Here is a 17,664-nt window from a genome sequence, read left to right as displayed (position 1 = left end):
ATAATAAATAAACTTTTAATTATTTGTATAAAATTATCATTATAATTATTCAAGAAAAACTCATTCAAATTTTTTTCTAGAATAATTTATTAATTTATTTTAGTATAAAAAAATCAATGACTGTAACAATACAAAAATGTATTTTAACATCTTAAATCGCTTCATAGATAAGAAAATTTCGAAGTAAAATTAACTTAAAGAAAAATTTCTAGTGCTAGAGATTCTATATTAGAGAAAATATATAAAAAAATATTAATTATAAGATTATTTATAATTCTATGTCATGTTATTGATCTCATAAATACTTTCAATGCAAATACATTTCTCATTCATAATGCAATCATATGAATCATTAACATATTTTTAAATATTTTATTTATGAGATTTTTATTTTTAACTTTTAATGAATCCGATGACGTCGAAATGATCCGAAAAATTTATTAAAATATATTTAAATTTAGAAATAATATTTTGTTTTTAATCATTACTTTATATAATTTATTTATTATTTTTCCGGTTGTTATATATAACAGAAGAAAAGTATGGCGATCAGTCGAAAATTTTTTACATTTTTGGTCTAGGGGGACGTTGAAACGTTGAGAAATGCAAAAGGATTTTTAGGATTTTTCTGTATGTTTGTGTGAGGGGCACAATTTTGTTCACCCACTTTGAAGCTTAATAACTCCTATACCTTTTGTCAAAAATTTTTGAAATTTTACAGGGAGATTTCTGTGTTAGGGGGATTGATCCTATTAAATTTTCATGATTAAGGGTCGAGGGAGTGGGGAGATAGAGGGAGATTACATGTCGTATCTCGAGTGTGATCTGACTTAATGAAGATATTACTCGTTATTCGCATTTACAATTTTTAAAAATAAAACTTGTCTCTACCTTAAAAATTAAGCATTTTGCTATATTATAATAATTAATAATATAAAAGTTTTTAAATAAAATATTATAATAAATGGAACAACACGAAATTTTAAAGTTTAGCCGAAAAAATAACGCAACTGGTTGCTGGATTGTAATCATTTATTACTGTACTTTCATTTTATATAATACTTGTATTCTCTTCTTTAATTATTTATTCGCAAGTAATTTAAATATTTGAATTTTATATAAATTAATTCGTTAAAATAATTGTTTTTAATTCAATTAGTCTATTTTTTTTCCTATAAAATTCTTGAAGTGTTTATTAATTAAATTGATTTTTAAATTGTTAAAGGTATTGATGTTCCACTCCTCATCCTTTATCTTTAAAGTCGAAGGGGGTGGGGAATTGCAGTACTTCTATTTAAAGAATCTAGGAATCAACATATGTAATTGTATCGTGAATCGATCGAATTGGCTAATTTTAGGTTGGGAAATTTCAATGACAAACAGTAAACTTGATGTCTTTTTTTTAACGTTAAAAATCTATTAATTTATTTGTTTTTTTAAACCTATAAAAAGTTAATTGCGAAGTTAAAGCTACCCCCCAATTTTAATACAAGACTTTTCTGCTTTTATATTAATTTTTATAAAAGTGTATTTTGTTGTTTCTGGAGAGAAAATAATTTTTTCTAATGAGTTTATAATTAAAGTAAAGGGCATCGACGATGGGGTAATGGGGGAGGGTAATAACTTTGGCTCCGTTTAGACGGGTAATTCTTCTTATATTATTTATCTCTGTTTTTTCATACATATAAAGAGGTCATCGATTAAAAGCAAAAGACGTAGACTCTTTTGCTAAGATTGTTGTCTCCTTTAAAGTCACGTGATTTACAAAATTTTAAAAGAAGAATCGACTTTTATGTTTAAATACCCTGTTCGCGCGGTAAAATAGGAAAATTATAATTAAATTAAAATCGAAAATTTCATTCAAAAAGTTTAATTAATTCATAGAATCGCGGCAGACTCGTCAAACAACGGATATGAGTAAATTCGACGTCACCGGAAGAGATGGCATGTGACGTCAGCGGAGAGTAGGGGCGGCATCTGGTGTACGCGATAAGGTTACGATGGTATGTTATTAAGGTAGGAAAGATTGAAGAAATTACGTGACGAATGAGTTCTCACGAAGATAAAACGATAATTCGGGGGTTGCACAGAGGGTTGGTTATCGAGATAGATTATCATGTCTCGAGACTACGCTACGAGAATTGTACAAACCCAACCCAGAATGTATCAATCCATTTCACAACCGCCATCGGTACACGGAAGTCCAGTTTCAGCCTTTAGAGTGATTCCATCTCCATCCCAGCAAGCTCTAAGCCGCCACGGAAGAATATTCGGCATAAGCAGATCGAGCAACAGTAGTCCATTAACTGTATCACCGGAGGTTGTTTATTTCGATCCCAATTTTGCAAACCTGGATTCTCAATCCTATGAGATGGAAGGGAGGAGCACTTCCCATAGAAGTCGATCAGCAACGAGAGTCTCCGGTAGAAATTATCATTCGTTAGAAAGAGAGCCAATGTCTGCTAGAGAGAGATCCTTGGATCGTATGGAAGCTAATGCCAGGCACGCAAGAGTACGAGACAGATCACTCGATCGTGCATTTTATAGAAGCCGAGAAGATCAGGATATTTACGTTAATCACGAAATGATGCCCAACAGTGATCCTTCTTATCGTGGTTCCTATCCTCCGGATTCGTCTAGGCAGGGTTTCAGTCGAGATAGTTTTATATTAGAACTTCAAACTAGATTGAATGAACTACAAAATCAATACGGTAATGTGAAAAGAGAATTGGATTCTACTAATCAAAAACTCGGTTCAAGTATGCATAGCATCAAAACTTTTTGGAGTCCAGAATTGAAGAAAGAAAGGGCTTTAAGAAAAGAAGAGGCTGCTAAGCATACATTGATTAATGATCAGATGAAAATGCTAAGAACTGAGAATCAGGTTAGAGACAAAAGGAATTGCTTTTTTATATTATTTTATTGATAAAATATCATTTTATTTGTATATTTTAACCTGCGGTTCTCTCTTATAATTAAGTTTATGGCGGATGATTGTGCGCGTTCTTCCGAAATTATTTATTTATAAAACTATAATCTTTATATTGATAAATATTGCATTGATTTATAAATTGAAAATATTTTTACAGCATTTTTATGCTTTTACTACAAACTATAAATGAAATATTTATAATATCTAAAATATAAATTTTAATCTGTGAAATTTCAAATTATTGTTTAAATCAAGTTCATATATATATATACAGGCTTCTTTTTTACACACTATACAGAATAAATAAATTTAATATATATATTATCCAAAGTAGGAACTGAAGATTCATCTCTCATTTGGAATTTATATAGAGCCAGCCATATTAATACACATTTATTATTCTGTTAATATAAGTTTAAAAAAAGTAATTATATAAAATGATTTTATTTTGATGATGAGTTAAATTCATTTTTATTCTCAAAAAATATTTTTTAGTCTATTTTACCTATTTATTTGTTACAGCTGATTTATAAATTAAATTTATATTTGTTATTTGATCATTCTTTATTAATATAAAAATCTAACATGAATATTCACAATGATGTAGAATTTCTAAAATTAATTTTTGATCAAGTTAAAAATGTTGCTTAGATCATCCTGCATAAAAGACTTGATTTTTGATTATTTGTTATTCATTTAAAGTAAAGAACACATTTTTGAATCTTTATTTTTACTTTTTTCCACGAGTTGACACTAAGAGAGCCTTTTTTCGAGCCCGCCATGGGTTTGACCAGGCCCGTAATGGCGTGACAAGGGACAGAGGCTGATTTATATGGGACAAACCACTCCCAAAAACTTCCTGGGATTTTTTGACTGTCTGGATTTGATCCTGGATCTCCAGAACAGTATGCTGATGCATTAACTGTCTTGTCTGTTTAGCCGGGCAGTCATTCTTTTGGGTTTATGCCAAATATAATATTGGGCTATGATTTAAAAATATTATAATTTAATATCTAATTTAGAAGATGAAGATATGAAATTAATTCTTACATATAGGTTGCTCACTAGCAATAAGAAGAAAAGGATTTTAAATATAAAGGATTTAATATTAAAGCAAAAATTAATCATAATTTCTTACAGATTTGGATAGCTTAACTGATAATTTGCTTATTCAATTATTCAATGTTTTTCTTTTTCCAGATCTTTTTAAATTTATTATTATTGTTACTATAACTAGTATGCAAGTTATGACGATATATCATTTATTGAGACAATTTTTCTGAATTATAAATAAACTTAACTAGCCAAATCCCAATAAAAATTATTTAAATCTATAAAATCTTCATTTTACAATTATTTATAAATTATTATTTTAAATGAATAAAATGTAAATAGAATGGAAGTGTAATAGAAAATAAGAAAAATCTCATTTTCTATTATAGGGATCAATAAATGTGATCAAAAATATAGAGATCAATAATGTGCAAATTTTGAAAAAGATTGAAATATGAAACTAAAAAAGTTATTGAATTGCAATCATTTAAAACTAAAAATGAAATAGGAATAAAAATTGATCAAAAATTTCTAATAACATTAAAGAAGTGTAAAAGCACAATAATTTATCATGAGACTTGAAAATTGTTCTGTCTGTTAAGATTATAAATAGTTTTTACATTTTCTTGGAAAATTTATCCATTTATCCATCTCTTCTAGTAAATATTATTGGATCATTTGCATATCCAAGGAATTCATAAAAGTCTTATATTTTTTCCCAGGTGATATTATTTTAGCACTAGTCTTTAACATTGAATTTGAAAAGGTGAGTAGATCAATAATAAATGAGTATACAGAATAGAAAATATAGTTTTAACATTTTTTTATTTTTTAAAATACATGAAAAGAGATCACCTGCAAAATTTTTACTTGAAAAGAATATAAAATTTTTCCTATTTTATTATATTTATCGGACTATTCAAAGAACTTTTTAACCTATAAATTTATTCAACTATTTGCTAAAAATTTAAAAAATTACAGTTTGAAAGTAATAAAATTTTTATCGAGTTTATGATGACAATAGCTTTTATTCATTGTTAAAATTAAAAGTTAAAAATCACTTTATGGTGACATATAGAATTTTTTGTGAATGAATGAAATATCATTTAAAAAGTATTTGGAAATAATCTAGTTATTATTTTTCATTCAAAAATAAAAAGAGTTTTCTTTTTGAAATACAAATTTATAGTTTTTAGGAATAAAAAATACCTTATCATAATTGGATTCAAACTACAGGGTGCTTTTCAAATTTTGAGAAAGTTTAATTTACTTCTAGTTGAAATAATATTTGCAGAATCAGTTTCAGTTAGCATTAACTGACTTTCCAGAAAAATATTCACATCTATAATTTATCATGGGCCAAATTAGAAATCATCTTAATGTAAAGCCCATCATCCCAAAATTATATCATAGTTGCATTCAATATACAGACCAAAAAACCTGAAGACAACATATTTTGTTTGATTTTTTTTTTCTTTAGTTTTTATGTTTTAGAAGAAAACTTAACTCATTAATAAGATATCAGAAATTTTGGTTATAAAATAATTTCAAAATATAAAATTATTTTCTTCTGGAACTTTGGTCCTAAAGCAATTAGAAGAAATGAATGTGTGGATTATCTAACAGAAAAAATTTTTCTGAGAGCATTACCTTTGCTTATTCTAATATCTAATTTGTTCTAACAGATATATTTTAATGTAAGCATTTATGCAGTAATAACAATTGGAAAAATGCTGAGGCAGCAAGTTCACTTTTATTTTGTTTTGAGTATACCAGGCAAGAAGAATCTAAAAATGATTATCCAAAAATTTTGTATTAATCAACTAGTCACTAACAGAAACTTATGAAAAATACATTCACTGTCAGCTTCACAGAGAGCCTTGAGATGTAATCAGATGAAATACATCACATATTCTTTTCATCTGCACTACATATCAAGAAATGTAACAGAATCTAACAGATATTTACTTTGGCATATGACTATTACAGTAAGTTCTGTTAAATTGATAATACACTGATCTTTTGTTTATTTCCAGCAATGCCATCAATATATACAAAAGGTCAACGTAATATCAATTTGTACAGCAGTTTCAGATTGAAAGAATAATAAGTTTTTTTAAGTTCTGTTAATTTTCTTGATATTTAATAGGCCAACTAATAATAAAAACCTTATAAAATCCATTTATACTTCAGTTTTATTCAACCTAATGTATATAGTAAAATGGTTTCACATTGAAAGAAATCCCAAGAATCTTGGAGAAAATATTTGAAATTTTAATGTCATGTTTATTTCTTAGGAAAGAAGAAATGAGATTTCAGAATAGCTTTAAAACTGACTATAAAACATTCATTGAGAATATTCAAAAACAACAAAAATATTGTAACATCCCACTATGTTGTCTACAAATGAAATTTAAAGATTACGAAAATAATTTATTCAACAAATTTAGAAAAATTTAACTGAATATTAAAAATAGATTTACAAGAAATATTTTAATCTTGCAAGCGCTTTCAACATAAATATGTACGTCATCTTCAGGCAATTCAAAATTGAATAGAGAATTTGAACAGAACATTTAAATTTAAGCATTAATGATATTAGCCGTTTTTGGAATATAACTATTAAAAAATAAGATTTAAATTTTAGAATTAAAAACATTTAAAATTAGCGTGCATTCGTCTTAAAACAAACCCCAATTGGAATGGCTATTAATTAAGATCATTGAAATTAAGAAGCCTTTTTTTGTAAATGCAAAAAATTGGCATGCATGCACCTTAACATGCATAACATAAGAGCCAATTAGAATGGTTATTAAGAACAAGTAAATTTTAGACTTTAAATTAAAAACATTTTGTAAACACGTATAAAATTGGCACGCATGCGCCTTAAGAAAAACAGCATAGAAGCCAATTGGAATAGAGCAATAAGTGCAAGTTTACATTAAAATTTAAATATAAAAACGTGGAACATAATTTAAAATGCATAAAACACATGTAACATATAAAAAGACGCACGTAAAGAGGCCGACGCGTATGTGCCTTGAACCACATAGGAGTTGTGGGAAATGAGTGTAGAATTATTGCTGATTTTTTTAACATCTGTATAAATTAATCCAGACATCCAGTAAGTCGAGGGTAGGGGAGTTGCACGGGGAGAGCAGTTTTATGAGGAGGGCCTCCCAAATATATAGCAAGCTCTCTTCATCACAGCATTTGAGTATTGCCACCCAATTCCAAAGCGCTATGTGGTGTTGTTGTATCACCAATTTGGAAAGTTCAGTGTCTCAATTGCCAAGTGCCACTGAACGTTGGTGTTCAGATACGCGAGCAGCCAAGTATTTAATACACCTAACAAAAATAGATTTACAGTACTGTAATGCCTATTAGATAAAAATTAGCACACCAAGGTGGAGTTATTTTAATAGAACAAAATTTCATATTGATTGTTTACTTGAGCCAATATACACTAAATCCTTTTGGAATCTATCGTCTCTTACCAGTATACTATACACTTCTGGGGCTCTGCTTTGATTTGTGTTATCTTTCACGTTGCATAGCAACCTATATATTGTACTGGATCTTCATGCAAAGTTAACCTATATTAATTCATCTCAGACACTGTGTACATCTTAAAATGTATATATATGACATGGTCATACATTTATGTTATACATTATACATCTGTGAGTGTAATGGTGATAAAAGTCAGTGATTACAGGATGAAAGCAAAAGGATCATTTGTTGCAGGAAAAACTACAAATGAAAGGTAGTACCCTGTTGGATTACCTCTAGTGTGAATACACAATGTGATATGGCAAGCATGGAGGCATACAGATGCCATGTGGTGTCCTATAGCATCTCAGTCCACAGTTGCTGCAAGCAATCTTCTAGTTTGGTAAAACTCCTAGGCTATCCAAATTGGCATCCCAGATAATCCTATACATTTTGGATCAGTGACAAATTGGGGTCAGGCAGGCCAGGAAAGTGTGGCAATGTGGCAGAGGCAGTCCTGTGATATCGTTGCTGTGTATGGTTGAGCATTATCCTCTTGAAAAATGGGTCTTGAGAGCCCTGCCAAGAGAGGCAAAACATGCAGCTGCATGATGTCACTAATATACTTCTGGGCTGTCATGGTCCCTTGAATCACTGCTAGAAGTGACTGGCTGTCATATGTGATGGCACCCCAGACCATCACACTAGCTGTGGGTGATGTGTTGCTCCATAGCATAGGCAGGATTGAGATATTCACTACAGGGCCTCCAGACATGAATACAGCTGTTTTCAGTGCCCAAACTGAATCTGGATTTGTCACTGTAGACAACAGTTCCATTCTGTTATGATCCAATCCCATCAGGAGCAACACTACTACAAATTGTGGTGACAGTGAGTGGTGTCAATGGGAGCACATGTAATGGCCACTGCAATACCAAATGTTTCTCACCCAGGCACCTCAAAACGGTATGGACAGACACGGGAGACTGTAATGATAATGCCACTGTGTCCAGATGGCGGACAACAATATGGTTGGCTATGTTCATGCTTGTTGGAGGTTCAGACGGTCCCTCCTGCCAGTGGCCTGGTCCTGAGTTTGGTTGCCATGTTCTCTCTCATCCACTAGTCCCAGCACTTACTCACAGTATTGTCAGAATGGCCTAGAGTGGTGGGCTATTCAGTGAGATGACCATTTGGCTTCTCTCAACTACTCTGTGATCTTTTCCCTCTCAAACTCTGTTAGTTGTTCATATTGGTTTTGATTACAAAGTAAAGGCATCTCTAGTGATACAACGTCTCTCTGCAACAGGTAAACTACAGACAGGATGCCTTTATGTGCTTTTTTTATAGGCCAAGAGGGACAAATTTTAATGCCCTCTGCTGGCATTACCCAATGAGCAATCATGCTATAACTAATCATTTCCATATCTGCTTGAGACTTATCTGTATGCCACGTTTCACAGCGATGCAACAACTCCTTCTTGGTAGACTAATTTTTATGGTAACGAGTGTATATTTAGAATGTTTCTTTACTTTGGTTTAATTCAAAAACTTTTGTATTTCAGTAACAGTTATCTCATTATTGTTCTTGAAATTAGATTGTGTGTTCTGTATTTATCATTTACACTTAAAAATTGTGAAATTTTGTATGGAGGCTTTCCAAAACCATGTTAGAGCAAAACTGGAAGTCATTGTATGGGGGGATATTCCCAATTTTCAAACCATGTTAGAGCAAAACCATGTTGTAGAAGTACTGTGTTGTAAACACAAAAATTATGGAATGAAACAAAACAACAAAATATACAGAATTAGTTGGCTTAATTAACTAAAATGTTATAAGAAATAAAATGTAGTAAAATAATACATAAGATAAAAATACATTAATTAAAAATTAAAGCAAAATAAAATGAATAGATATTTATTGTGACATTGTCACAATGCTGGGCTCCAATTTTTAATCATATTTTTAATTTATTTAATTTAAAATATGCCTTTCACTTCAAATTAGTAGTGGCTTGCCCCTGTACATCATACTTTCCTTTAACAATAGAGTCATGCTGGTCATTTATTAATGCTTCAGGGGAAAGATTTGAATTGAAATACAGTAGAGCGTCGTTTATCCAAAGGTCATTTATCCGAAACGTCGGTTATCCGAAGGAATTCCAGTTGACAAATTTAAATTTTTGCCAGTGCTGTGGCGCTGTAATCTTTGGCTATATCTTCGGCTACTCAAATATTTTATGTTTTTGATACTAAATTAACTTTTGAAGTATAAATTTTTATTGTTTTTATATTTGTCAATATATTTATTTTGTTTGTACAAAATAAAAAAATAATTTTTAACGATACAATAGTCTTCGTTAGGCTTAACATTGACGAAAATTCAACGCGAAGCAACACGCAACGGAGAAAAATTTCAACACGGGATAAATTAATATATTTTTTCGTACATAATTGGTTATCCGAAAAATAAGTTATCCGAACAACCCCAGTCCCCAATTGATTCAGATAAACGACGCTCTACTGTAATGTGACTTCCAGTTTGCATCGGTAGTTCATATATAGTTATTTGGGACCTCCTGTCCCTAAGCTTTTCATGTATGATCTTGGCTTTCATCTATTTAACTTTGTTCTTGAGATTAAGGAAAAATGGATGAATGGACGATGTAGGAATTTATAAGTCTACAATTTTTTCAAATTGCAGCCCAATAAAATTCAGCAATTAGTCAATACAAACGCTAGCTTTTGGAATATGCAAAATTGATGTGTTATAGGGTTCAAACCTATATTTACTAAATTATTAATATATTTTTTGGCCATTTGAAGTAATTTAATAGTTTTCAGCTATAGTCATTTGACTTTGAATTATAAAATTTCTAGGCTAGGAACTATAATGAATATAGCTTTCTTTTTTTCTATGGAATAAGAAAATGGTCCAATTTAATGATAAAGCAAATGTTTTCTACTGTTTTTAAGTCATCCTCCATGACATTAACCAATCATTTGTGTATTAGAACATTTTAAATTATATGTTATTTTTCATTTTGTTGTTTTGTAGAACAGTTTTAACCTGAAGATGACCATTAAAAGTGGTAGAAAATGTTTGTTTTATTATTAAATTTATTTATTATATGCTGGATTTTTGGTGTTCTTGTCATTGAAATGTTATGTTTTTTTAAAATTAAACATGTAACATTTTCAAAGTCAGACAAATTAAATTTTGAAAAATAAACAATACTTTCATTCCATATTACAGAACTGTTTTAGGTTAATAAAAGCATATTAAACAGAATTCAGATAAATGTAGTTGCAACTCTATCATCCAGTATTGTTATGTTCCTGAGATCAGTGATTACATCTGTTAAGCCAGCAGTTGAAAGAGTATATTCCTTGAAATGAGGTGAAGTAAAGACTCTGGTCCTCCAAGATTGTTTGCTTTCATCAAAATCCATAAAGAAAGAAAGAAGTTATCTCATAGTTGAAAACTGCTGCTCACTCCTATACTTACTGGAGAAACACCTACAAGCTTTTATCTCCCCTCATCTTGAGGAATATACTCTTTCAACTGTCAACTCCAACCAATGTAATAGTCACCGATCTCAGGAATTCAAACAAATTGCAAAGTTCAGTTATTTTTGATTTCTTAATTTTAAAAGATAAATTTAATAAAAATAAATTTATCTATGCTTAAATAAAATAATGAATTGAATTAACTAAAATACAAGATGGATGTTAATGCATTTAAAAGGGATTAAGAATAAATGTTGGCATATTAATTGATTTAAAAATGAGAAAATTCAAAGTTTTAAAAGAAAAAAGTATATTAAATTTATCCATTTTTTTTGAAATCAGATTAACTTCAGTTTAATTTATATTGCAATTTTTAAATTGTCAAGTGCCAAAAGCAAATCTGCACCAAAACTCAAAATTTTGCAGTTGAAAAATGATAATGCAGATTGGAAATTGGAATAGTCAATCTGATTTTGAAGATTTTTACTTCTTAAAGTGAATACTGTATTCTCATTTCTAACCAATCAGCACTGCAACCTTCATTTTTAATTACATTTTAAATGCATTAACATCAATCTTATACTCCAATTAATTTTTTTTTAATCTTAAAATTTGCTAAAAACTATTACATAATTAAAAACTGTATAATTTTGTAATTGTGTATTTTAGTCTGCAAAGAGTTTTACAGATAATAATTCTCTAATTGTAGAATAAAATTACTCATTTATTTAGTTTTATGAAATAAGTTGAAGGAATAAATCGTAATCTACACTCTAGAGCAGGGGTGGCCAACATGAGGCCCGCGGGCCGCATGCGGCCCGTCGGGAGTCATGTTGCGGCCTGCGGAGCTAGGTCAAATGAACATAAATGTTAACTTTATTGTACATATCACCAAATGAACATTAGAAGAGTTAAGAAGGTTTGGAAGAGTTCTATGAAACGTATTTGGACAAGGATAAATATCTTGCGTTTTACAAACATGCTCTGTCAATGGTTTCGCTATTTGGAAACACTTATGCGTGTGAACAACTTTTTAGTCGTATGAAGTACATCAAATCACAAGTGAGAACACGAATTACTGATGTTCATTTGGAAAACTGTTTGCGTGTAGCGACTACATCAGTCCAGATCAATTTTGATGCACTTACTTGTTAGTTCGTAAAACAAAGTCAGATGTCTCACTTTTAAATATTTTTAAATTGTCTAATAAATATGTTTCTCGGTTATTAAATAAATGATTCTCGGTTATGTTTTATTTTCTTCAAAAAAATAAATATACCTATTTTTTGTGTTTTTTTTACATTAAACCAGGCAAGTGTTTGACCACGATCTCACCTGGAAAGCAACGATGCGGTTGAAGCTGTAGCACGCTTGCTTGTTTACTTTAATTTAAAAAAAAATTTGGTGCGTGGCCCGGCAGGAAATATTATTTCTGAAATTTGGCCCGCCTGCTAAAAAGGTTGGCCACCCCTGCTCTAGAGCCTTCATAACACAGTAACTTAAACTTTAATGACTACTAATGTTTTCGACTGCACTGTCAGTCTTCCTCAGGTTTGTAACCAGTGAGAACAAATCTAATGCTACACCGTATCTAACAATCCAAGAAATTTCAAATTCTTTGTTAGATGATAAAGGATAGAGCAACATATCATAGAAATCTTAAATGAAATTTTTTCTTGGAAATAAATGTAAAAGTTCCATCAAATACACTTCAAATAGCATGATGTATTATGATATAAATGGATTATACTAAAAAGTTCCATTTTAACATTAGTATATTTTAGTGATATTTTGTAGCTGAAATAGTTATAAATACATTCATATTAATAAAAAACTAAATTAAAAATAAATATACAATTTATGGGAAGAACTGTAATAAATCAGTCAAAACATAATATCCATATTCAATTTCAAACATTAATAATTTTCTGGAATGTACTAGTTTATTTTCTGGTTATCAAAATGTTTAATGATATAAATAGTATGGCAGTTCATGAAGTCATGTCATTTTTAATCCTAAATTATTAAATAAGCTAATCTTAGATAATGTGATAACCTTATGATGAACTACTGGATTTCAGTGCATTATTAAAAATTAAATGTTTGATGATAACAGGATTTGCAATGCCATTCTGGATATAAACTATTGTCAGACATAGTTTAAGTAAAGAAATAGAAAATAAAGAGATTATTTAAACGATTAAGAAAAAAACAGATTATTTTCAATAAATATATAGTCATATCTAACAGGTCTAATGATCTTGTTCCAAACAGAATCTTATTTGATAAGAAAGACAATAATGATAAAAAATTTCAAGATAGTTACAACATGAATTCAACATAAGATCAGCAATTATTTACTGTTATATCATCACAATGCCGGGCTGCATGCACTCCACCTCAAATCAGTAGTGTCTTGCCTCTGTACATCATACTTTTCCTGTTAGCAATAGTGTCATGTTTGTCATCTATCCAACATCTTTCAGGGGGAGGATGTTTGAATTGAAATAATGTGACTTTCGGTTTTCACTGGAAGTTTGTATATAGTTAATCGGAGCCTCCTGCCCCTAAGCTTTCCATATCTGGTCTCTACTTAAATCTAACTCCATTCTCAAGATTAAGGAAGGAAGAATGGACAGACAGTGGGAGTTTATAGATTTACAATTTTTTCAAATTGCAGCTCAATTGCTGTAAAAAGTATATCATTCTACAGTACAGTACTTCCTTATTGTTGAATAAGAAACTTTACAAAAATATTTTCTGACAAATTATCTGAAATCAAGAATAATAAATTTATCCACTTTCTTTTTGATTTATAAAATTTTATAGAAAATGTGATGACGATAGCTTTATTATACGGAGAAAGAAATTCCACAAGAATTTTGTAAAAACTTTTCAAATTATGCTCAAGTTAAACCAGGGTAATAAAAAATTATATTTCTTAGATCTGTTAAATAATAAAAGAGATGGAAAATTTATAACAGTTACATGAAGGAAGAAAAGATTTTACTACCATATGTAACTACTTTATTGTCATTTGGCCTTCTAGTATGCAAGACAGATTTTATGCTTGATGATTTGGAAACAAATTGGATTATCTGTTAAAATCTATCTCAATTAGAAAAAGATAGAATCAGAGTTAAAATAAATGAGAGTTAATGAAATTATATAAAGCTAGTTGAAATCTTTTAGAAATATCATGAAAAAAGTTTTACCTTATGAAATATTAATAAATACAGTATAATATGGGAATGGTTAAAATATGTATTTGAACTGAGTCAACATTTCTATTGACTTGAGATGTATTCTAGACAGCTCCTTTTCTATGGTCATTCTTGATACTTCTCAATCCTCTTCTAATTTAATCTCATTTTTTGTTATATGGAGGGTTTCAGCATAAGATCCAGGAAAACAACTCTTAAGTACTGGTTTACTGAATTTTTTTTTATATCAAGCATTCTTAAGAATTTTTAGTCTTACAGGTGGACAACTTGGTCTTTGAAATTTTTCCACTATACTAAAAATTATCATATCAGCATTGTTTTATAGCAACATTGATATAACAATTTTATAGGTTTGAGGTTTTATCTATTTCCTTTAGAGAAAAATAGAATGCACAAGATATCAATTTTTGACAAATATCAGAGAGATAATTCTTATGTTGTCATTATTACTGAAAATATTAAACTGATATTTAATATGAATTATTTTAAATATATATATATTAACCATGAAATGATGTGAATATGTCAAATGAATTCAAATTCAAATTTTTATAAGTTTAAAATAAAATTTTCAAAATTAAAGTGTAACTATTTTCTTGTAAAGGTAAAAGTGTTAGAAAAATATAGTTATTTTGAACAGTTATGTGATATTAATTGTTATTGATTGACTATACAGTAAATAATTTTTATTGATCTCAAATTATTTCAGTTAATTCTAATTGATACTTGCAAATACTAAATAATATGGAATGAATTAGATTACTTGAAATATTTCTATAATATTTAAAATTAAATAATTTTAGTAATAAGTTTTTAATTTCAAATGCAGTGTTGATCAGTTCATTCATATCATCATATATCCATGTTTTTTTATTTATTTGAATATGAAAAATAATATCAATTGATAGTTTTATTGGGGTGCATTTCAATATATTATCAAGATTTAACAGAAGTTACAATACATGTTTCATAGTTAAATATTATAGCTTTTGACTTGTTGAAAAACTACAAGTTTGTGTGATAAATTCATGACATTTGACTCAGTATCAATGATATAAAAACTTAAAAAATGTGTAGATAAAAGTATTTTTCCTTTAATACTATGGCTTCATCAGTTAAATATGAAACAAAACCACAACAGAATAGAATATGATTTTTAAATTTAAAATGGTTCTATATTTTAACTTGTGAGGCCATAGTAATAAAGATGAAAGAACTTTTATCTATACATTTTTTAAAGATTTTATATTGTTAACTAAGTGTTTATCCTCAATATTATGTCAGTTTCATGAACTTATTACACTTGTTATATGTCACAGTTCAAAAAATAAAATACAGCAAGAATTATAAATCTCAATTATAAGTATAATATATACCAGTAATCAGTTTTGAAAGTATTATTATAAAAATTTGACATTATTTGGAATAATTAATGTATGCAATGTAGAAAAGTTCTTATTCTTTGTTGGGTACAATACATAAATTATTGTCACATAAATGTTGAATGCCCTGTTAATAAGAAATGTATCTATTACTAATTTTGTATTTTTCTCTCGTCTATTATTTTTCAATAATAAATGGTAAAACAGATTTAATTAGTTTGATCATATATTAAATTTTAAGATTAGGAACAATTAAATGTATTTATTATACTAATAAATTTCTTATAAAAATCCAAATTAAATATTTTTCAATTTTATTTTTAGAAACAAGCTGCACTAATTCAACAGTTGGAAGAGGAACTTCGAATGGCTCATATGCGTAATCCTGATGTTGATGTACAACAACATTTAGAAGCTCTTTACACAGAAAAAGAACATATGACAAAAGAAATTTTTCTTCTCAGGGAAACAATAAAGGTAACAATAATAAATAAACAAAATTGTCATAATAAGGCCAAACAACCACTGGATTACATTGGGCTACTTTTATATTTAATTAATTACTAAATAATTTGGTGGTTGTTTGGCTTTACAAATTTATTGAGTTTTGTGGTTTTTATGTATTGTTATAATAATCATTAAAAATGCAAAATATCTGAATATGCTACTGTATTTGACTTTTATTGATATACATTTCATCTATAATTAGTATATACATATTATCTGAGAACCACATATAATAAGTTAAATGCTGCTATATAGTAGTAATACAATTAAAATGCAAATGCTTCATTCAAAAAATTAATCACCTTAGTACAGAATGATAATATGCTATTTACATTAAGTACATTACATTACATACTATTTAAGTATAGATAATTTTTCAGCTTGTAAAATTTTATTGGTTTTATAAATTCTGAAGTTAACATTTATAATAATAATAATAATTATTATGTATTTTGTATTTTTCTCTCGTCTATTATTTTTCAATAATAAATGGTAAAACAGATTTAATTAGTTTGATCATATATTAAATTTTAAGATTTCATTTATTTATTCAGTTGCTTTATTTATCAAATAATAATAATAATAATAATAATAATTATTATTATTATTATTATTATTATAATTATTTGATAAATAAAGCAGAAATAAAGCAATGCAAAAAATTTTAAGTAGTAATATGAATGGTAAATAGAATTAGAACAGTATAGAAACAATAGACAATTTCCTGATTATTTCTTAAAGCAAATAAATAGCAAGTTAATGCTGTTTATCTGCTGTTTATAAGATTTTTTAAATTTCCTGTAAAGAAAACTCATATGAAGAGTAACTTGCTCCAAATATTTCTCTTTATTTCAGCAGTATATGTAGTCCTTCAGAAAAAATGATAGAAAGATGTTTACTGGCTTCAGTATTTTGTAATTATGTAGGGATCATGTATACTCTTAATATTGTGTTGTTATATTTTTTTCTTTATCATATGAATACAAAATATTGTAAAATTCCTCTTAAAGATAATCATATATTTTGTGCTTTTCTGAATGTTTTTTTAAAAATTAGAACTTAGATGAAATGGACTGTCTAGCTTCACATTTCTTTCATTTCAAGTTTTTCTTTCACTTTCTTGTGCTATAGCCAATTTCTTAACTAAATTCCAAAAATTTCTACTTTTTATTTTACGAATTCTCATTTTTATAAATATTTTAAATATTTTTATAGTTCACTGAATCATTTTGTAAAACTAATTTTTAAATATTTTGCATTATGGTGAAAAGAAATATTCTTTTTTCATGAATTATGAATTTAATATTGTCTTTAGTTAAAAAAGTGTTATTAAATTTGATATTACATTTTTTAATAAATTTATATATTTATTAATTTGGAAAAACATATTACTGAAAAATTTCAGTAATATGTAAAATTTCAGAAAAACATATTACTGAAAAATTTCAGTAATATGTAAAATTTCAGAAAAACATATTACTGAAAAATTTCAGTAATATGTTTTTTCTCAGAAAAACATATTACTGAAAAATTTCAGTAATATGTTTTTCCAAATTAAATTTAT

General features: G+C 28.1%; 1 protein-coding gene across 1 annotated transcript; it reads left to right on the top strand.

Moving 5' to 3' along the window:
* Positions 1 to 1,963: 1,963 nt before the first annotated feature.
* Positions 1,964 to 16,376, top strand: LOC111639000. The gene is made up of 2 exons (XM_023384776.1): positions 1,964 to 2,884; positions 15,918 to 16,376. The coding sequence occupies exons 1-2, from the start codon at positions 2,117 to 2,119 to the stop codon at positions 16,158 to 16,160; spliced, it is 1,011 nt and encodes a 336-aa protein (XP_023240544.1). The 5' UTR covers positions 1,964 to 2,116; the 3' UTR covers positions 16,161 to 16,376.
* Positions 16,377 to 17,664: the final 1,288 nt, after the last annotated feature.

This window comes from Centruroides sculpturatus, unplaced genomic scaffold (genome assembly GCF_000671375.1).
Source record: "Centruroides sculpturatus isolate CEXI.00-Female unplaced genomic scaffold, Cexi_2.0 scaffold1066, whole genome shotgun sequence".
Classification (NCBI taxonomy): domain Eukaryota; kingdom Metazoa; phylum Arthropoda; class Arachnida; order Scorpiones; family Buthidae; genus Centruroides; species Centruroides sculpturatus.
The sequence above is the reverse complement of the archived record's forward strand: the minus strand, read 5'-3'. Positions and strand labels throughout refer to the sequence as shown.

Coding starts and splice junctions, on each gene's coding strand:
- LOC111639000 (XM_023384776.1), top strand. CDS start 2,117: ATGTCTCGAGACTACGCTACGAGAATTGTACAAACCCAACCCAGAATG. Junction 2,885..15,917: donor TGCTAAGAACTGAGAATCAG/GTTAGAGACAAA, acceptor TTTTATTTTTAG/AAACAAGCTGCACTAATTCA.